A 22,913-nucleotide genomic window follows, 5' to 3' on the forward strand; every position below is an offset into this window, starting at 1 on the left:
ACAACAATAGCCGTCCGGTGTGAATGAATCAAAATTATACCTCTTTTTTTTTTGTCAGATCAACAAAAAAATATATTTTTTGGTGTGCTGGAGAATTTTAGTAATTAGTTTATGTGTACCATGAGATGAAAAAGGTTGAAAATCACTGTTCTTTGAGATTATATTCTAATAGGAAAAAGAAAATGAACATAAAGCAATACTACAAGAGGACCTCACAGTGAACAGAGAACTTAAAGTGAGAAATAATTCACCTGGAAGATTCTGAAATGAGACTGCTGATAGCACTCTAGCATCTCTAGACACGTTCGCTCATCTGAACAGAGCCCCAAATTCTAGCCCTGGTTCTGCCACTGATTGCATGCCCTTGGCCAAGATGTTGCCCAATCAAGACCGCACCTTTAGAAGATGAGGAAGAAATGACTCAAATAATCTCTGTGGCCTTCAGAGCTTTAAATTTTATGGTTTCTATGAATGACTCTGCAATAAACAGGGAAGATTCATAGAGCTTAGCTTGAGATGGACAGGATTTTGCAGACAGATTTGAGAGCTGAAGGATGAAGGAGGAAGTACAAGAAAGTTTTTCAAATAGAGGAAACAGCAAGAGCAAAAATACTGAGGAAGGAAAGAGCAGAATATATTCAGGTCACAAAAAGAAATTCAGTGAGGCTGTACAGGATGGGGAAGTGCATAGGTCAGAAAAATGAAACTCCACTTGGGCAACTCCGCTCCCCAAAGCCTACCATCCCCGCAGGCAGGAATTCTATATAATGCTATTTGAGAAGAGCCAGCAGAGGTCTAGAGTTTGGTCCTAAACTATACAAGTTCAGAAGTTTTCGTGTGTGTGTTTTTTATGATCATGCTAAGTAAACTTAGAGATAATCAATTTATAAAACAGAATGTAAACATATCAGCCCGGCCAGTGTGGCTGCTCAGTGGTTGAGCATCACTGAACCAGGAGGGTCATGGTTTAATTCCCGGGTTGAGGCATATGCCAGGGTTGCAGGCTCATCCCCAGTGGAGTGTGTGCAGGAGGCAGCTGATCAATGATTCTCTCTCATCATTGATGTTTCTATCTCTCCCTCTCCCTTCCTCTCTGAAATCAGTAAAAATATATTTAAATGCATCCATATTCAATAGGAATACCTTCCTGTGGATTCACTCACAAAAAAATGGCAAATTAGAAGACTGTTTGGTGAGCCTAAAACTGTAGCAAAAGAACAAGAACAAGTAGTTTTGTGCTATGGTTGAAGTAACTACACAAGTCACCATAAATATACTAAATTATCCTAATTTCCTTCTAGATTCAAAATACAGATTTCACAACCTTTTCAAAATATCCAGATTCCAAAAGGAGAGATCTTAAAATTCATCTAAATAACAATTTCTTATCCAATTACAAAATGAAATACTTACTTGTAAAAGTTTAATAAACTCATTGGAAGAGTCACACATAATGCACAACCTAAAAGGAAGAACATTTAAATCATCAGGATTATTATTTAAGTGACTTTTATAATAAATACATACAAAATATGTAACATTTTTAGACCCAATACTTTTTAGATTCCAGTTTACTTCTGTAATGAAATATAACCCTTTTCTGAACAATATTTACAAGTGGAAGAGTGGCAAGACAGTTTGCTGATTCAAAGCAGACTTCAAGGAGCTAGTAGGAGGCTAGTTGAATAAACTATGGTACATCCACACAATAAAGCAATAGGGAATCTCAATGGAGAAATGGAGTGTAAAAAAAAAAAAAAAACAAATGGAAAATCTAGAGTTGAAAAGTATGATAACTTAAATGATAGGTTCCATGAAAAATTCACCAGAAAGCTTAAGAAGCATGGGAGATAGCAGAAGAAAAAAAAAAGCAGTAAGTAAAAGACAGATGAATGGAAATTCTATATAATAAAAGCCTAATATGCTAAGTGCCTAGCTTAAGAAGCATGGGAGATAGCAGAAGAAGAAAAAAGCAGTAAGTAAAAGACAGATGAATAGAAATTCTATATAATAAAAGCCTAATATGCTAAGTGCCCAGTCGGCTGTTCAACCAATCAAAGAGTAATATGCTAATGATATGCTAAGGCCGCTCAACCGCTTGCTATGACATGCACTGACGACCAGGAGGTAGACAGTCGAGCAGTCACTATGATGTGCACTGACCACCAGGGGGCGGACAGTCAACTGGTCGACCAGTCGCTATGATGTGCACTGACCACCAGGGGGCAGACGCTCCGACCAGTAGGTTAGCTTGCTGCTGGGGTCTGGCTGATCAGGACTGAGCAAGATGGGCCTGCAGGTGTGGTGTATGACCTTGGGAATCTCACTCTTCTGGCCTCAGCTACCCGTCTATAACTGAGGTTTGCAGAGTGCCCTCTCACATTCCAGGACTCCGCAGGGGATGTCGGAGAGCCGGTTTCAGCCTAATCCCACAGGCCAGGCCGAGGGACCCCACTGGTGCACGAATTCGTGCACTGGGCCTCTAGTTATGTAATAAAAATATCGAGAAAAAAGATAACAGTAAAATTAACAAAGCTTCATAAAAATCACCTATAGGACAATATCATGAGAAGCAATCTAACATACATGCAAATGAAGTCCAGAGGAGAAAAGAGAGACAGGAAAAAAATCTGAAGAAATAAACTGTGGTTGAAAACTTCCCATATTTAGTCAAAATATTAACTTACAGATCTAACAAGCTCAAGACCAAGAAGAACAAACACAAAGAAAACCACACCTATGTATATCACAGTCAAACTTTTAAAAGAAGAATCTTAAAATCAACAAGAGAAAAATGACACATTACATACAGGGTGACAATGATGAAAGAGCTGGCTCAGAAACAGTGGATGCCACAGGACATTAGAATGATATATTCAAAGTGGTGGTGGGGAAACTAAGGCAAAAATCAAAATATTTTCACATAAACAAAAACAGAGAATACAATGCTATCGGACCTGCTCTACAAGAAATACTAAAAGAAGTACTTCAGACTTCTGAGAAAGAACACCATATTTTAAGTCAGATATACAGGAAGGAATGAAGTGCAGCAGAAATGGTAAATAGTTGGTAATTATAAGAGAGTATCTATATATATAAAAGCCTAAGCGACCGGCTGACTAGCCAACCGCTGGTAGCTATGACGTGCAGTGACCACCAGGGGCAGACGCTCAACACAGGAGCTGCCGAGCGACAGCAACTTTGCAGCGTGCCCTCTCGCACTCTGGGACCCCTCGGGGGATGTTGGACCGCCGGTTTCAGCCCGATCCCCACAGGCCAGGCTGAGGAACCCCACCTGCCGGAGGCGCCCCGCTCACTCCGCAGACGCCCTTTGAGCCCCAACGCCACCCCAGGTGTGGCCGGCCGAGGAGGGACTGCAGGAGGTTAGTTCCAGGGCATGTCCAACCCATCTCACCCAGTCCCACCCCACCGGCCACCTTCTAGTTAATTTCCTTTCAATGTGCACGAATCCGTGCACCGGGCCTCTACTATGTTATAAATAACCCAAGGGTTATGGGGTAGTTATGCATTAGAAACAAGACTGGCACTTAAATTGAAAACTGTTAAAGCCAGGTGATGGCACATAGGGATTATATAAAAGTAGAAAGAACAGGCCTCGCCAGTTTGGCTCAGTGGATAGAGCATCGGCCTGCGGACCAAAGGATCCTGGGTTTGATTCCAGTCAAGGGCACATGCCCAGATTGTGGGCTCGATCCCCAGTAGGGGATGCAAGAGGCAATAATTCTTTCTCATCATTGATGTTTCTATCTCTGTCTCCCTCTCCCTTCCTCTCTCTAAAATCAATCAATCAATCAATAAATAAATAAACAAACAGAAAGAATAGAAAAAATATAGATGTTTAAATTTTTTCATAATAAACAAAAGGGGTGGGGGGACTAGGGCGGGGAGTCTTGCTTTGTTGGTGGCCTGTATGTTGTACCCAAAGAAGGTAACCTTCCATAATAGCAAACAGGAGCCACTCTACCTCCTACCAACCTTTGACCATTCTTTGCCTAACCAGAGGCTCTACTGCACCCCAGTCACCCCAAGACCAGCACTACTAATTTTATTGGCAGAAACTAAGTAGCTTAAGCACTAAGGCCCTCCTGTCTATTTGTGTCTACTCAAATCTACTACTGGAAAAGCTACTTCACTGATTTGTACAGAAACATGTGGGCTTTTGTTTTATTTCAGAGGGAAGAATTCAGATAAACTTATAAATTACAAACAAAATGATGTGTCTAATAAAGCACTCACTTAACATTCAAAAGCATATCTCATATTATCAGAGAATTCCACCTAATCTTTACACTTAACATTTAAATGTAAAATGCAACCAACTGCCATATGATAAGCTGCTTAAATCAAAAGGTCCACTACATGATGGGAGATGAAAAATAGTTAGCCTTTTCAAGGGATGGTAATCACAGTTTATGTAGGTACCAAAAGGTGAACATTTGGTAGATTACAGCAGGGTTCCGAAAATATCTATGGTTCAGAGCCATGAAAAGGGCCCAAACCACTATTTTTCTGAAAGCCAATGCCTAAGGCACCATCTTCTCAGCTGTTTCTACACCTTACCTACTTCCCCTTCCATTACCAAGGTTCACCAATACAGAGACAGGGTTATTTTTTAGATAAGGAAACAGCAATAGCCAATAAGTAAGCTTTTTTTTACTTCTACAAAGGTCTTTAGTGCTACTCCTGATGCCCCAAGTAATCCAGATTCCTCTTCCTTTTTGCCTCTTTCCCTAGAGACACTCTCCCCTAACTCAATCGTCCTGTAGAAATCCCCTTCAGCTAAAATCAAAAGGGAACATTTCCATGGTCAAAACCTTTACCTCGCATTCAGTAGCATGAGGAGGATACCCGAGATAAACAGAGGCCCAATTTTTGGAGTGGATGTATTATAAAGTAATTTCTATTCTTTTTCCTACAAACTAATAATCAACTTTGAGATAAGTAGAATATCTGTACCAAATGTCACCTACATGTGGATCCTCCAATACAACCTAGATTACTTTAAATAGTTTATAAGTTTGTGTGATCTATTTTGGTATTTTCTTATTAAGAATAGCTTGATGCTGAGCAACAACAACAAAAAGATACACAAAGAAACCTTATTTTTCCTTAATGATTAGGCTGAAATCCTATAGGGTTATAGGAACGTCGAGAAGGGGGAAGGGTGTTGCTGCTTGTTATAATCAAACACTAGCTTTGATAACAAAGTGATGTTAAAACAGGCTTCAACATGGGGCTTCTTACCAATTATCATTGTAGTGAATAGGTCTCTATATAAGAAATTAAACAGGAAAGGTTCATACCAGGCCTCAACTCCCACAATCGCAGTCACTATGTAGACAAAAGAAATAGTCTGGAAGGAAAATGCAGACAAAAGCATACAGAGGCATTAACAGCTGGAAAGATCAGGGAATCAATGATGCTTTATGCAGCATAAAACTAGTCAAACAGTTTTAGCAAAAGCAAGAACTATGCTTAAATTTGATATTGTGGCAAGTCTTCTTGCCTCTAAAAATATTTTTTTTCAGCCAACAATGCCATGAAATAACTTCTAAACAATGCAAGCAACTGGCCATCATTTGGAACACCTTAAGGCACCTCATAAGTTGGGTAGGCCATAAGATGATCCAATTTGCCCACTTTCTTCTTCAAAAACATTCCAACTTCTGACTCTTTACTGGAGCCTTAGGTGCAAATGGGCAAAATGGCAACACAAAAAGCATGATTCAAAGGCAGGGAGAGTTAATGGCAAGCCTATGAAGTAAGAAAAAACAAATCTTGCTACTCACTGAAAAGTTGGTGACAAGAAGAAAAAGCCAATAAATATGTACACATCTTTTTTTTTTTTTACAAAATCAACAGTTAAAATGGAAGTTTATTCACATTAAGAAACGGTTCATTTTTTATGTAATAATGGCATTGCATTTATGTTTAGTTTGTTTAGTTTTTACAATTTTTTGATTTTTTATAGAGAGGCAGGGAGAGGGAGAGGAACATCAATGTGAGAGCGAAACATCAATCGGCTGCCTCCTGCATACTCCCCACCAGAGACTGAGCCCACAACCCAGGCATGTGCCCTGACCAGGAATCAACCAGCAACCTTTCAGTGTACGGATGACACCTAACCAACTGTGTTTATGTTTTTCAAAAAGAGCTCTGACTGCCACGGTCAGGTGGCTCGGATGGTTAGAGTATCGTCCCTTACATGAAAAGGCGGCAGGCTTGATTCCCAGTCAGGGCACATACCTTGGTTGAGAGTCTGAGTCGGGGTGCATACAGGAGGCAACAGATCAATGTTTCTCTCTAACAGGGATGTTTCTCTCTCTCCCTTCCTTTCTCTTAAATCAATTAAAAAGACACACACAAAAAAATATTCTCAGGTAAGGATAAAAATAAATAAATAAACAGCTCTTACCATTAAGAGGTTAATAGTAAAATATTTATCATATAATTTCAGGAATTTCCTTTAAAATAATTGAGCAGGGGGAGGAGGGGAGATAGGGTATACATGAAACTAGATTGGCCACGTGTTGATAACTGCTGAAGCTATGTAACAGGTACATAAATAAGGGTTCACTCTACTATCTTCTTGACTTTTGTATATGATTGAAATTTTCCATAAATAAATTAAAAATAATATAAAATGATTTTTTAAAAAGCACACATCAGTTCTAATTTTTTTTAAAAAGCGTAAGGGCAATAAAAAGGCATGATAAAAACTTCCCCCCCAAATTGATGCAATATTGAAAATTTAAGTTAAAACCCATACTTACCACCTGGCTAATGTCGTATCCCCATGGCAGGAAAAGAACCCCTGTGTTATACTTTTCCCAGTGGGACAGGATGAAAGAAAACAAAACAACCCATAGCAGCAGGTAAAGAACAAAAACACTGACACCAGAAGGTCCTCGTCCAAAGATGGAATACACAGTGACAACAAAGTAAACACATGACCAACTATCTAGGCCATGGTCAAAAAGCTCCCCTAACGGGGTGCTGGAATTGGTTCTGCGGGCTTGCTTTCCATCCACACCATCTGCAACAAAAACACATTACCACAGGAAAAGGTCAAATCTTACTAGTATGGAGAAAGTCTTCTGTAATAAACTGTATAAAAAAATCAGCATATCACAGGAATGTTAACTAATTAACGTACAGCTACCAGCCAGTACTATAAAAATCTAACCTTTAATTCCTATAACTCAAAGATTTCACAGATAAAATTGAAATTTTAATTGTAATTTCTCTAAGTTTAATGAAACCTCAGAGGAAAGGCAGGGGAGGATGGGTGGGTGGGAAGAGATCAACCAATGAACTTGTATGCATATATGCATAATCTATGGGCCCAGACAATAGGGTGGTGAAGGCCTGGGGTGGGGGGCTGAGAGCGGTCAGTGGGGGAGGAGGAGGACATATGTAATACTTTCAACAATAAAGATTTTTAATAAATAAATAAATAAATATTAAAATTAAAATGTTATATCACACTGAATGGTGTCAGTTTTAGAGGAGGAAGCATTCTAGTTGGACTCTGAAGTTCTCCAAATCTGCCTAACAACGGAATTGCTCCATTAGCCACACATTCTCAAGCCTCCAGAGAACATTCAGCAGTTACTCATTATAACTCATCTAACCACTCCTTGCTCTGGAATCCAGAAACACTATGTACTTCAGTTACAGCACCTATTTCATCTTGTTTGATAGCACAGTCACTTCTTTACAGCGCTACCGCCTCCACAACTGTAAGTGCTTTCAGAAAAAAGTTATGCACATACTAAGTTTCAGTAAATATAAGAATGTATAGAACCTATGCACTGCACTATTCTCAACTCTGTAGGGATTACAAGAATCTTAGAATAAACTAAGTTTATGTTTACAATTGAGAAAGGAGAAAAAACTGGTCATTAAAGACATAGTGTATCACACCATAGAACATACAGAAAAGGGACAGGTTCTCTTCAGGCTGAGACCTCTAGAATGGCTTGGAAGACAAGATGAAATCTGAGTGGGGACATACAGAATGAGTTGGGTTTCAGTAGACAGGAGATAAAGGAGTATGCCGTTTCAAGAGGAGGGAGTGCTACCAGCAAAAACACCGAGACGGAAAAGCACATGTCTGTTCTGAGAAAGCCAAGCAGTTTAGTTTGACTAGAAAGTAGTATGTGAAGAGGGCGGGACACAGAGGCTAAAAGGGAGGTTTGGGCCAATTTAAAAGTTTTAGGGAGGAGGAAGGGCTACTAAAAGTATCTGAGCGGGGGAGTGACAAGGGTGAAGTCAATGAAGTGTTTCCGGAAGATTCCCCTGACATCAGTGTGAATGACAAGCTGGAAGAGGAACAATTAGTAAGCTAACACTGCGATGGAATGTGGTATGAATGAAAAGCTGGGGACTGGCGAGATATTAAATAAAAACGACAAGGTAGCAAAAAAAAAAGAGAGGTGAGGCCAAAGGACAAGAAGACCATCTCCAAAGGTTCCAGCCTGGGTAACACTACAGTGGTAGTGTTCATTGAAACAAGGAAGTAGGCAGAAGGAACAAGAATGATAGAAAAGATGCTGAGTACAATTTCAGAGGCTGAAATTGAAGTGTTAGCAGGGTATCCACACGGTAATGTCAAGCAATTCAACCTAAGGGTACTTATTATTAGTAACTCAAGATAAATAACAGCTAGCTATAAACAAAAGAGTCATCTCAGTAGTGTTAAGAATCAGGATTACCCAGAATATCAGAAGAAAGAAAGTTAAGGATAAAGTATAATAGAGCACCTTCATTTAAGGGCAGAAACAGAGGAACCTTGGGGGTGAGGAAATGAAGGAGGACATAGAAAGAAGGGGAAAAAGGAAGGAAGGGAAGGGAAGGAGGAGAGAGGGAAAGAGAGAGAAAGAGAGAGAGAGAGAGAGAGAGGAGAGAGAGAGAGAGAGAGGATGGTAAAATCTAGTTAAAAAAGAAAATTCTGAATTATAAAAAATTCTCAAAAGAAACAGTTTTGATAACTAAGTGCATTAGAATTAGGCTAACTGTAAAGATTCCTATTTAGGGAATTAGAAATTCCTTATAATTACTGTATTGTGTTTCTTGCTCACCACAGTATTACCCCAGTGCCCAGCTCAGTTTGTGACAAAGAAGGCTTTCAAAATATTGAAGGAATATATTAAGAATGAATGCCAAAACTCCTGCCCAAAGACTGCAGGTCTCTCTTATATAAGGTCTTAATGCCCTTAAGTAGCTAAAATATTTCCTAAGACTTTTCTCATTATTTGCTGGCTTATTTTCCTATTTTCAGTGCAACTCCTACGGTTATAATAAATACTGAATCATGAATTACATATTAATTAGGTTTTGTGCATCTTCTCACTGAACCCATTCTAGCTCCACAAGTCTGAGGTCTCGATATGCTTCAGAGTGGGGCTTTTTTTTAAGAAAGGTAATTCAGGGAATATGCTATATATCAGTGATGGTGAACCTATGACACGCGTGTCAGAGGTGACATGCGAACTCATTTTTTTGGTTGATTTTTCTTTGTTAAATGGCATTTAAATATATAAAATAAATATCAAAAATATAAGTCTTTGTTTTACTATGGTTGCAAATATCAAAAAATTTCTATATGTGACACGGCACCAGAGTTAAGTTAGGGTTTTTCAAAATGCTGACACACCGAGCTCAAAAGGTTCGCCATCACTGCTGATGATTTTCAAGAAACCCAGCAGGACCTAGAGCAGCACGCTGTGATCAAACACATTAATATTTCTGTAGCAAAATGTAAGAATAGTCCCACTAGTAGAATAAAAGATTGTAAATTGCCTCAGGTTAGTTCAAGATACATTTTGCAACAAATCGTGTTAGGTCAGGATTTTTGCCAGAGCTGTGGACCTGAGACAGGTAGATTATACAATATAGCACAAGGCTCTTTATGAAATGCTAAATGTTAGAAGTTAGAGAGTTAGAGGCCACAGGCTAGCTTCACCTTTCCTAGAATTAGGCTAATTCCTCCTGCAGTCCTGGGCAACCAAATAGCAGAATTTTAAAAGCTTCTCATCTTGAATAACTTGATGTCCAGAATCCTCTACCTAAATATGTAACTAAGCTTTTTTCTTAATTCTTCTAGACTTCACTTTCTCCGTTCCCCAAACTCTGGCAGCTCTGGTCATCCACCATAATTATGTACCAGATTATACTGGTTTTATGTGTAAGGCATTTTTATCCGAAGAGGTCTAAGCAACTTGAAGTCAGGGTCTGCTACTTCACAAACATTTAAAAACTATCTACTGAGTGCCTACTATGTTCTAAACTCTGGGTACACAGCAGTGAAAACAAAGTACCACCCTCCTCAAGAAACATATTTTGGAGCAGACAGACAACAAACAGGTAGGCAAGTAAATGGCTACCAGGTCATATGATTTTAAATGCTACGGAGAAAAATAAAGCAGGAAAGGATATTAAGAGAATTCAGGACAAGCCATTCAAGATAATCCAATGAAAAGCATTCTTGGCGGAATAGACAGAATAGCCTAGTACAGTAGACTTCCCTGACCACTCCTTCCCCCAAATAAGAACTGACCACTGGCCTATTTGTTCTCCCACTGCGCTCTACATAGGACCTCTCAGTATTCCGCAGTCATTTGGTATGTCAGCACTGCTTCCCAAACTTAAGGCAAAAATAATGTCTTATTCTGTAAGCTGGCAAATATTTTTTGTAAAGAGCCAGCTAGGACATAGTTTAGACATTCTGGGCCATACAGTCTCTGTTGGCAACTACTCAACTCTGCCTTTGTTGCAAGATTGCAGCCATAGACAACATGTAAAGGAATGAGCACAGCTGTGTTCCAATAAAAATGTACTTACAAAAACCGGCAACAGGCCGGTTTGGCCCACAAGTGATAGCTTGCCAACTCCTATCTTATCCTTTAAATCCCTAGCAATGAACAACAATTTTTTTTCACAGAGAAACTCAAAAACATATTTATTAAATTGAACAGGATATTAATAAACCCTAGTTAACATGAAGTAAGCATAGGAGAAAATGTTAACCTACTGGTTGGCTATCTTTGCTGACAGATTCACCAGCCACTGACTAAGGTGGGTATTTGCCAATTTCTTACCTAGAGTGTAGGCAACGAAGTTGAGGATGCCCACCACAATCCACACCCAGCCAGGAACATGTTTGTGACCTGGTGCTGCAAAGGAAAGCAACTCAGAGTGTAATACAGTCTAAGTACCATCATTCTTACCATGGTATATACTGCCAGATAAAACAAGTTTCCACTTATTAAATAGAAGCTACAATACTGTACAATATATTTTGAATACAGAACTAGGTAAATATTAAAAAATATCAATAAACTCTGGAAAAAGGAAACAAGAACTGTGCAACCCCTCATAAACAATAGGTATTTATTTTGAGCTTAAATCATAACTCACGGCTGATTATTCATCTTAAAAATCTTATGTAGAATGAAAAATGTCTTTAGAATTTAAAAATGCTTGTGTTTAATCTGATCCTCACTGTTTACAAATATGTACTGAGCCTTCAACCTATACTCTCTTACTGCATTAATTAGCTAAACAAAAGACCTTTTGATTTGGTACAGCTAGGTGACCTCAAGTGGATGATTCTGGCATCAGAATCATAATGAAATGTCTGGACCTCACTTTTACCCCCTAAGATAGAACAATTTAGAATTAGGAGGCCTGGGTTCTAGTCATGCCTCTGTAACCAATGAGCATTGTGACCTAAATATGTCATTTAACCTCACCTGTCTTTCATTTCTCAAATATATTGTGACTAAATGGTTGATCTGGTCCTTCAACTTATATGATTTGGGAAAATATATATAATATTTACATGTTTTCAGTTCTCTTAATAACTAAGTATTCTTATTTAATTTGAGAAAATAATATTTCTAGTTAGAAAGTAAACTTTTGAGGCTGTCCTGAGGATTAAAATACAAATTTGAAAAAACACAGTATCAAAACCAGACTTAATGAAATTTAATCTTACTTATTATTCATATAGTACTTTATAATCTTCCATTACCATATTATTACATGTACAGAAGCTATGGCTAAAAGTTTCAGTTGATAAAGTTAGGTGTATGTATACAGAATTTCTATAACAGCAAAATTCCTAAGTGTTTCAAACTCCAAACTTTCCTACAAAAACAATGTTTTCAGTGATTGTTAATTTTTCCAGGTTAGTCCACAAAAGTCTGCTGAACCTAGAACACAGATGAATTATAATACTAAAACTCCTGACTACATCATTTATAAGTATTCTTATTGGAAAATATATTCTCTAACTTAGAATGAAAAAAATACTAATCTACCTTCATCTTTCTATTCCTCACAACTTCATCAACTGGATGAATGATAAAAATAGATCCTGTCTCGCACTATCCACCCCCATCCCAAATGCACCCCAGAGACACTCCTATTGCCAGAGCAGAAGCTGGGTGAGGAAGTCAGCAAAGACAGGAATAGGTGTGAGAGAAGACACTGGAATCCCAGGTGGGAGCAGGCTGAAAACTGCCTCCCCAAAAGTGACTTTTCCCTGTCTTCCCCAATAAGGATCCAGACTCTGTCAATAAATACTTAAAGGTCTAAGAACCATTTTTAGAGGAAACTGGGAATTGTTAGAAGTAAGGATGCTGAGCAGAGGGAAAGCAACATTACATTCCCTTTAGAAAACAGGATTTTTCTCCCATAACTAGAACAAAGGAAGAGGTATTTCTGGAATTGGTAGGTAGGTTGGACTCTACTTAAATTCATTTTCAAGCAGTTTTGTAGTCCTGATCCTGTATCTTCTTATAAATCCAGTTATTCTTTACTTACTAAAACCTTATGCTTTTGGATAGCATTTCTAGATTAAATAGGCAAGTTAGTTTCTAGAACTTAATAGAAACACACATACAGACTGTGAAAACACATCTTAGCTTTTATACCCAATTTTGACATTTTCTATACCCTTTATAATTATACCTAAAACTTTTCAAAAATATAGCATCTTAATAAAACCAGAAAATAATCACATCATTTCTCTGTTTGGACATTTCAAATTTTATATTAAAAGTAATAATCTTACCTGAAGCATAAAAGTCAGGATCAAAGTATGCCAGAAGTAGGAAATTGAATACAACCAGCAGAAAGCCAGAAAAAGTGATCAGATTTGGAGCCAGCCAAGTAGGAAATACCTGTATTTTTCAAAATAATTAGAATATAATTAAAGTAGAGAAATATCTCTGTCCACACACAGCACAACATGCAAATTTAAATTATAATAAAAGCTATAATTTAAGAGATCAATTGCTGTTTCTTTCTCACATTGGTGTTTCTCTCTCTCTTTCTCCCTCTCCCTTCCTCTCTCCTCTCACATTGGTGTTTCTCGCTCTCTTTCTCCCTCTCCCTCCCCCTCTCTCTCTCAAATCAACAAAAACATATATTTTTAAAAGATCATATGCAGGAGTTATTTATTTATTAAAATGCAAACCACAATCTGCAATTGATAGAAGAAAGCACTTCTTTCTTCTTTCTATTCTGTTTTAAATAATTCTATATTTAACGAACATTACATTTATTTTAGAAAATTTTATAAAATTATGAATTCCAGAGTATAAACTGAGATTTCAACAATGAGATAAATCAAAAGGGAAAGGAGATAGGAGTAGTAGTTTCTCTAGATCTCTTACTAAAACTGTCCGGTTTAGTGACCGGACAGTTTTAATAAGATATCTGTAAAACTTACTAAACAGTTTAAAATTTTAAACTTACTAAAACAAATGCATGCCTATTAATCATCTTACCTTTACTATAGTGTTCCAAAATGGATGCATGACATACAGAGAGAGTGGATTGGTATCTACAGCACTGTACTGTTAAGAAATGAAAGAAAATATTCAGAGTTAATCTTTACACGCTAGCAAACGGAACAATTTCTAAACTGAAAATAACAGTACAAAAGTAACTTGGAGAATATGTCTATTTACATGATGTCATCATCTGAATAATAAAACTGGAGGAGCAATATAAATGAGGCAAAAACTGTCAAGCACAGCCAGGTATTTTTTATTCAACCTTTATAATATTATCGTGTTTCAACAGAAAAATCTATACTGCTTATAAGTTCTCACTTACTATACAGAATCTAGATTGGTAATATGCACACTGTGTACATTCAAACATGCTCATACACCTTCTCACTCAACCTCCTTCATCCCTGGACTTAGAGGAATCTAGTTGTTTTACCACTTAATACCATTGCTAGTGTACTTACTATCTGTGTGCCCTTGAGCAAGTTACTTGTCATAGTTTCTTCACCTGTAATATGGGGATAATAACTTTAACCTTAAAGGATTGCCAGGATTAGTTAAGCTAATAATACACATGAAACAATTATAGTACTACCTGCCCCCACAGTAAGGGGGGGGGGTTTTAACAAATATTTGTATATAATAATGTAAAACTTTAAAAGTGATGTTGATGACATTCATCAGACACACACATTAGAGTGCCTAGCATATAGAGAGCACTACACTAGGTGTGGGGGAGAAGGGATACAAAATCGGTAAGGGACAATTCCCACCTCCAGAAGTGGGAACATTACCTAATTCATCCAGCCAACATTTAAACAATGCTATACTAGTCACATGTTTGAAAAAAGTTTGCCTGTGTATTGTACTTATGCTTAGTATGTATATAAAGTAAGTAGTAAGCATTTTCTTAGGTGCAGAAATAGAATATTGGGGACTAGTTGTAGTTTTAAGACATATTAATCATGCTCTGCTAACCTTGATTGTTTTGTTCTAATTTAAGAAAGCACATTCTAACCTGGCTGGGAGTTGTATACTCCAGAGACCTGGAGTCAACCTTGAAATTCAGTCCATTCTCATTTATCATGGAAAGATTAACAACCTGGTTGCCCAAACAATGGAGTCTCACCCCAGCTGGCATTGCCTACTTCCCCATGCCAGTAACACCCACATTGCATACCTATTCTTATTCCTTTTGCCTACTTCCCCATGTAATATTTGTCCACCCCAATATAAGCAGCTGGCTTATGGGGGGTGCAGAGCAGATTTTCATAGATGACCTGCTGCTCTCCCATACTGCCAGCATTATTGGAATAAACGCTCATATGATTCAACCCTGTCTCTGCTTACTTGGCTCAAGGAGTGACAGGCAGCCTGGACCCGTTGATTGTCTGGTTTCAATTTGAGTGTCTAATTTTTTTTAAATCATAATTAAAGGTCAAAATTTCTTCCTGAAATTTTTATGAATATGCAGAAAATATTTCCTCATCAGTGTTTCAAGACTTAAAAGTATGATGGAAAAACTTTGTCCACCCTAATATAAGCAGCTGGCTTATGGTGGGGGCGCAGAGCAGATTTTCATAGATGACCTGCTGCTCTCCCATACTGCCAGCATTATTGGAATAAACGCTCATATGATTCAACCCTGTCTCTGCTTACTTGGCTCAAGGAGTGACAGGCAGCCTGGACCCGTTGATTGTCTGGTTTCAATTTGAGTGTCTAATTTTTTTTAAATCATAATTAAAGGTCAAAATTTCTTCCTGAAATTTTTATGAATATGCAGAAAATATTTCCTCATCAGTGTTTCAAGACTTAAAAGTATGATGGAAAAATTAACAGAAATATTTTTAAACTAGAGGCCGGCTGACTGGCCAGTAGCTATGTACGCACTGACCACCAGGGGGCAGATGTTCAACGCAGGAGCTACCGAGCGGTGACTCACCCAGAACCAGAGAGGAGGGAGGCCGATTCCGGGGGCATCACCCAAGAATCGCCCTCTCGCAATCTGGGACCCTCCAGGGGATGTTGGAGAGCTGGTTTCAGCCCGATCCCACAGGCCAGGCCAAGGGACCCCAGCCCGGATTCGTGCACCAGGCCTCTAGTTTCATATATAAGACTCCATCTTAGCAGTTTAGAGAAGAGTCTGCAGCTGACCTTGAAGCAAACAGCAGTGATGTGAACTGCCTATGGTGAAGGTAATGTGGGACGGAAAAGTGGGCAGCCTCTGGGAGCCAAGAGCCTCAGCCCTACATTTAGAAAGAACTGAACTCTGCCAACAACCACACGAACCTGGAGGAGGAACCCCAAGATCTAGATGACAACCCAGTCCTGCTGACACCTTAACTGCAGAGGAGCCACCTAACCAATGCCCAAACTCCTGACTCACAGGAACTGAGAGATGATAAATGTGTGTTGTTTTATGCCATCAAGTCTGTGGTAATTTGTTACCCAGCTATAGAAGGCTAATACACAATTCTGAAAACACTTCATTCTCTTTTCTAATAAAAGATATCCGGGGGTTCCCAGACACAAAAATTAAGACTACCCAATGCTTGAAAACTTATGAACATCAAATACTTTCTTATTCCTCTACATTCATTTCTTGGTTTTATTAACTGCTCTTCTGACTGCAATACAACTGAATACTTCTTTGATGAGATGGTTCTCAAAATGTAGTCGCCAAACTGAATTCAAATTCTTGGGCCCTACACCAGATGTACAGAATCAGAGACTCTGGGGGTGGAGCCCAGCCATCTGTCGTCCAACAAACCAGCCAGGTGATCCTGAGGCACCCTCCAGTTTAAGGACCGCTGGTGACAACGAACATTAAAGACACTCCCGCCACTCCTCAGCAGAAGGACAAGCCACAGCATCAGCTCAGTGGTCAACACCTACACCTCCTTTTGATGACTTTAAATACTGCACTGCAAGTGAGAGAAGTAGGATAAGATTCAGCTATTGCTCACTAATGCTTACTAAATGCAGGGCATTGTGCTGGGAACACTCTACTATGATGCAAAAACTCCAAAACGAAACTTAAAATTAAAAAAGGGGACAGAAATAACAAGTTTCTTAAATTACTTATTAATACGAGACTTTAATAACTACACCCTTAGAAAACGTGAATCAGTGGGCAGTGAGATCACATGTCACTGAATATGGTCACTTACATCTGCTAAGATGTCAGAGAGAAGATGGTGGTGAGAGAAGATTGGAGAAGAGCTAGAACAATGAGACAAGAACGAACAAGTCATGAAGACAAGCAGGTTTGCCTGCTAGACTTACTTTATAATCTCTAACAAGAGATGAGAAGATAAAACAAAAGGAGGACGAGTTCAGTGAAGGAACTTGAAATCCTTGCTGAGGAATGTGGATACGAGACTTAAACGTTTGGATGGTACTGCAGATTCTTAAATAGGAGAGTGGTATTTGAGAAAATGTACTTATTCCGCCTGTTGAACTATTATACACGGATAAACAGAGGATGAAATCTGAAGTCAAAGATATCTGTGGGATCCAAACTGGACATAGACTCCTCAGTTACTCTTCCTATCTGTCCATTAAGTTGCCACCCTTCACTTCCTTTCTTAAAATATACTTTCTCTTGGTATTACTTCCTGGGGTGTGGGCATGTGTCTATGTTATATGCTATGTCTGCCAGCAGGGAAGCATAAGTGTCAAGTGTTATTTTTTATTTACTTAACGCTATGCTTAGCACTATGTGCCAGGCAATTTATAAATATTAACTCATTCAATTTTGACAATGACCCTGAGGTAGAAACTACCCCTTTCACAGATAAGGAAACCTGGTTTACAGAGACTATTACCTGCTCAAGATCACAGAGCTAGTAGTACCTGGGTTCTTTCTAACTTTAGTCCCAAAGCTAATTATTTAATCAAAAGCCTTTTATCTCAATCACAGCTAATAGCAAATGAGAGGTTCTCAACACTCAACTAAATGTAAGACATGCAAGCCCGCCTGCCCCTACTAATTTAAAACTGGGGGAAGAGAAATCAAAATCAATTCTGTCACTATGTTTTCCCCATCCGCAAACATGAGGCACAAATGCAATAAAGTTCTTTATCTAATGTTTATGTATCTTATCCAAAATACCCAGTAACCACAAGGCAGAATTTATATTTCATTCTTAGATTTAAGAGGCAGCAGAGCATGAAGGCCATGGACTCGGGACCCAGGCTGCTTCGGCTCAAATTTCAACTGTGGGAACCTTGAGCAAGTTACTCAAACTCTGTGTCTCAGTAAAATGGGGGAAATGATTCCACCTCACAAGGCACTTGTGGGTACTAAATGAGACAATAGATGTAACGCATATAGTGAATGCTATGTAGATGTTTGTTAAATTATTATTATTCAGTGTTTATGATCACATTGCTCTTGCCACTGCAACTTTTCTTCACTGAACCTCCCTTCACTAGGCTTTCCGTCACTCGGCTCAGCCTGTCCCTCACATACCCAGCACTTCCCTGTGCCTCTAACTTACTGTGGTCTTCCTGCTCTCTGTGCCTTCCTTCCCATCGGTCTGATTGGAACATCTTTCCCAACCTCCACATTCTTTTTCAGCAAAGAAGCTCTTCTAACATTTAAGTACAGTGGGGCCTTGACTTAATTCGTTTCAAGACCGAGCTCGTTAAGGAGCTCGTTAACTCAAATTACTCTGTCAACTCAATGCAAAAAATCGGCAGAGAGACAGCTGGTATCTCAAAAAACTCGTTAGTCGGGACACTCGTAAGTCAAGGCCCCACTGTATTACAGCAGTTAGAAAAACAAGCCATGGTCAGTGAACTGATATTTCAGATAGTAAAAGAACCAATTCAAGATGTTTCCTCCAAACAGCACCTAAAAATGTGGTAACCTTCTCCCTACCATTTAATCTCTCTCCCTCTCTCTCTGCACAAGTTTCCCATCCATCCTTCTTTCACTCCTTCTGACTCTTCGGTCTCTACCAACTGCAACAATAATTATATGAGACATTTGTAAATCTATATCTAGGACCACAAAAGGGCTTTTCAAGCCTTACTAATGTTCTTACAGATGGGAGAGGCCACTTCCTCAAATCTATTCAAATCTATTCTAATCTTTTAAATCATTACAGAAATATTCCTGTAAAGGAAAGCAATTTATCCACAAATGGTATTTCTTTAGAACATGAAGGTTGTTTTTTTTTTGTTTGTTTTAATTCCAAGTCCACAAACTACACCTTTAAGTGGCCCTGACTAAGAGAAGTGCCTCATGCAAAAGATTAGTTATCCTGCCAGATTCAGCATCATTTACCATTTAAACTGTTGCTTCTGTAAGGATCAAACTCTCATGAGTCTGATTACTCATGAGATATTAATATCTCTACATTGGGCTATCAAGAGAATTAAATTTTTTTCCTCAACTATGTTAGGTGCTATTGTTACCAAGGGCACCTTTTCAGAGTGAATACTTTATAAATCTTTACCTCAGTGACTGCCACCTCTACCCAAGTCATCCCACCAGAACCTGAGTCATCCCAGACTCCTCCCCATTATTCATCCTCTGTCCCCCACACCGCCACCTCCAGCTAGTCAGTTACCACATTCTGTCAACTTAAAATCTTAAATCAAGGATCACAAACTCAAATGTCCATAGGTTTCAGGCAGGTAAACTGAACAAAAGACCTCATGAGCATACATATTAGGAGGGAAATGCAAACTGGAGAACAAACACCCTTTTTAAAGAGGACAAGCAATCATCAGCTTCAGGGAATTCTTGACAAGAAGTTCAAGGCCAATGTAGTCCAATGTGTGTCAATTAACCGTATCTGCCGGGGCAAATGCAAGGAGTAGGTAAACCAGCTGTGACCTCCATCTTTAGAATCCCCAAAACTCCTTTTTGATCCCCATTGCTCAGAGTTTCTTACCTAGTTTTATTCAGGAGGATCCTAAGAGGTCTGTCTCCAGATCACCCTTATCTCCACTCCACCTCCATACATTCATTTTTTATAAGCTGCCAAGGTGAGCTTCCTAATATTAAAATCTGATCCTGTTCAAAAATCTTAAGTGGCTCCCTAAAACCTACAGCACTACAACATACCCAAGAGGTATTTTGTTTAACATGCAGATAATGGCAAGCTATCTCATCTGAATTTCCCAAAGTGGGCCTAGGAATCTGCTATTAAAAACGTTTTCCCATTCTAGCCAATGTGGCTCAGCTGGTTGTGGGCTCAATCCCCAGTAGAGAGCCTGCAGGGGGCAGCGGATGGTTGTTTCTCTCTCTTCCTCTCCCTTCCTCTCTCTCTCTAAAATCAATAAAAACATATTTTTTAAAAAAACATCATTTTCCCCACAGGATTCTGACACCAACAGTCCTTGGACTGTAGAAACACTGATCTACAGGATAAAATCCAGAAGACCTTGACATCAAATCCTCCTCCTCCGACAGTGCCCGCCTCCCTCTCCAGTCTCATCTCCTGCCACTCCACCATTCTGCCTAAACATCTAACCTCTCTTGTGGTTCCCAGAAAATCATCTCTTGGGCCTCTAGCCCTTTGCACTCCATTGCTGCCTTGTTCTGCAAAGCCTTTTCTCCCCTCTTTACCTGGCATTACCGGGGCCTACTCAGCCTTCATCTTTCTAGGCTGAGCTGTGTTCCTCTCCTTCCCTTCTCTGAAGCCTTTCTCAGCGCCACCCTCACTCCCAGGAGCTGCTCCCTTCTCCTCTCCCATAGCAGCCTGAACTTACCCAACTTAATTTATTAACTATTTATAGCTATTTACTTGTCTATATGCCACCAAACTAGGTCCCTTGAAGGCAGAATTTTTGCCTAGCTTAACTTTCGCCACCTCAGTGCACTGCCTGACAGACTGAGCCTTCAATAAATGCTTATTGAATTAAAAAAAAATTAAATTGTATGAACCAGTAAGGGTGAAGACCAGATTCTAGTTCTTTAGCATTACCATTGAGATGCAGTCTCTCTTAACAACCTTAATTATAATAATAATTAATTCACAATAGTCACGATTCCTATAATCAGGTTTTATTATTGACAGCCAAATTAATTAACTACAATAATAGCAGAACCAACTCATCACATTATATTCCTAAGACTAAACAAGTTATTTCACAGAACAGCACTTCCTCTGAAGCAAAATGATACAATTTGAAGGAAAACAAACGATACAATTTTGAAACTACCTGCTACACTATCAATTAAAACTACGTCTTCCCCAGGTCAGATCAGGTAAATCACAATAGAAGTTTCTCCCTTAGATAAATGGGAAAATCCAACTACAATACCTGTCTAAAGAATAGGTAGAGGAGAAGAATGATAAGCATCGTGAGGGTAAAATCGCTCAACATAATTGTCTGAAGGAACATTTGTAAGTAACAGAGAACAGTGATGGTTAAACCCAAACCCATTACAGGCAGTTAGACAAGAGCAGAGCAAGGACGATTGGCAAGGTACAGAAACTCACCAGGGCAGAAACCCTGGATGCCTAGCAAGGGGCAAACAGGGAAAACAAGAACCTCCCACCCCAGGGTAACCTTTCTTCCCCTACACTGGTCATGCGGTTTGGACCCCCTGACTTTTCCTCCATAAAGAAACGTCTAGGCTTCAGTAGTATTTCAGCTCCAGGCCCAGAAAAGCAGCAAAACCAGATAAGTGGCACAATGACTGCCTCAGGACCAGGTGTATTAACTAATGACCCCCTGGCCTGGTGATGACCAATCAGTGGAGACCATGACCCTGAGAGCGCACACTTGGAAATCTGATGAATATTCTATTGAGACCCTCCCCTGACACGTCCCTTAAGACTTCCACCTGCAAGGGAGAGATAAATAAGCTCAAGATGTACAACCAGGGGAGCAATGGGCAGAGGCAGCTCATCCCAGGCGAACCCCCTGACACCCTTTTCTCTGACTTTTCAGTGAGCCAAAGCAGCCCAGCCTGGGCTCTCCTGTTACTTTTCTCCAGGGTGGGGAACATCAGACCCCTGGACCCTCGGGCCACATAAGGCTCTCGAAATCATTTGGTCTGGCCCTGCCAAGGCATTGGGGGTGAGTTAATTAAATGTCTGACCAAATATAGCAGGCTAATTTTTAGGTTGATAATTTTGAATGGCCAATGAATGATGTTATAAATATCCAAATGGCCCTTGGCAGGAAAAAAGGTTCCCCACCCGTTATGCCCTTCCTTGTTTCATTGTCCTAAGTACATTGTTGCTGCAGCCAATAAGTTCTGGCTTGCTTTGCTGCACTTTGTCTCTTGACTGAAAATCTTTCCTTCAAGAAGACAAGAACTGAGGTCTCCTCGTCGCCCCAGGAACACCCTGACATTTACACATTCAAAATACAAAAGTCTCCTTCCGATATCCAGGAGATGCACAGCTCCCTTTTACCACCTTCCACAATGGCTTCTATTCTTTTACACTTCCGTTCCTTCAATAAATATGTTGAGAGCCCATTCTGTTCATGTGCTAGACCTTGGTCATGTTGAAGGAGACAGCCAAAGGCCCTGCCCTCCCAGAGCGCATATCCTAAAAGAGAAGGCAGACACTAATTATTTCACTGCTTAATAAATCTGTGGTAGCACAACAGAGAACACAGTGTTAAGAGAGTATCTAACACCGACTCCATCCATGCTTTCTTCTGTACTGAAAATGAATTGTCTTACAGTCCCTAATTCCAGAAACCTAATGACCACACAGCGTGTGCACACCTTTCAGCAGTTATTCTGAATAACTGCCAGGTTTCCAGCAGTAGCTCTCAGATGTACCTCCAGAAAAGATACATTAAACTAGTTTAAAAGTAATTTTTTCCACCAGCTTCTTTTATAGTATTAATCTTTCTCTACATCTCTTTGCTCTAACATACAGGGTCACATCGGGGAATAAAATCTCTTTTGAGTATTTTAAGTCTTGACCCATTTATGGGTAAAGCTGTTTTCACTCAGCAAGCACTCATAAATGACTTACTATCAAAGACCACACAATGGGAATGTGTGATTTTCAGGAAGAAAAGGTCTCTAGGTGTGATTCACATTCCAGTAATGATCACACAGATTTCTCCTTTGGACACCCTTGGATTCATACTTTTTAAAAT

At 39.3% G+C, this 22,913-nt stretch overlaps 1 protein-coding gene across 2 annotated transcripts in view; it reads right to left on the reverse strand.

Annotated features, from left to right (window-relative positions):
* The window catches only part of EPT1 (ethanolaminephosphotransferase 1), a 36,997-nt gene that overhangs the window by 10,478 nt on the left and 3,606 nt on the right, over positions 1-22,913 (reverse strand). Inside the window, exons 1-8 of one of the 2 annotated variants that reach the window (XM_014546654.1) lie at positions 18,712-18,798; positions 18,329-18,421; positions 13,821-13,889; positions 13,103-13,211; positions 11,124-11,198; positions 6,795-7,057; positions 5,266-5,374; positions 1,414-1,462 (exon numbers count right to left, since the gene is read on the reverse strand). In XM_014546654.1, coding sequence (XP_014402140.1) covers positions 1,414-1,462; positions 5,266-5,374; positions 6,795-7,057; positions 11,124-11,198; positions 13,103-13,211; positions 13,821-13,889; positions 18,329-18,421; positions 18,712-18,714 — 770 coding nt within the window. In that variant the 5' untranslated portion in view covers positions 18,715-18,798. Of the gene's footprint in view, positions 1-1,413; positions 1,463-5,265; positions 5,375-6,794; positions 7,058-11,123; positions 11,199-13,102; positions 13,212-13,820; positions 13,890-18,328; positions 18,422-18,711; positions 18,799-22,913 lie in introns of those variants that run through there. The other variant, XM_005874888.2, reaches the window with a different exon arrangement.

Source organism: Myotis brandtii, unplaced genomic scaffold (assembly GCF_000412655.1).
Source record: "Myotis brandtii unplaced genomic scaffold, ASM41265v1 scaffold454, whole genome shotgun sequence".
NCBI classification, from domain to species: Eukaryota; Metazoa; Chordata; class Mammalia; order Chiroptera; family Vespertilionidae; genus Myotis; species Myotis brandtii.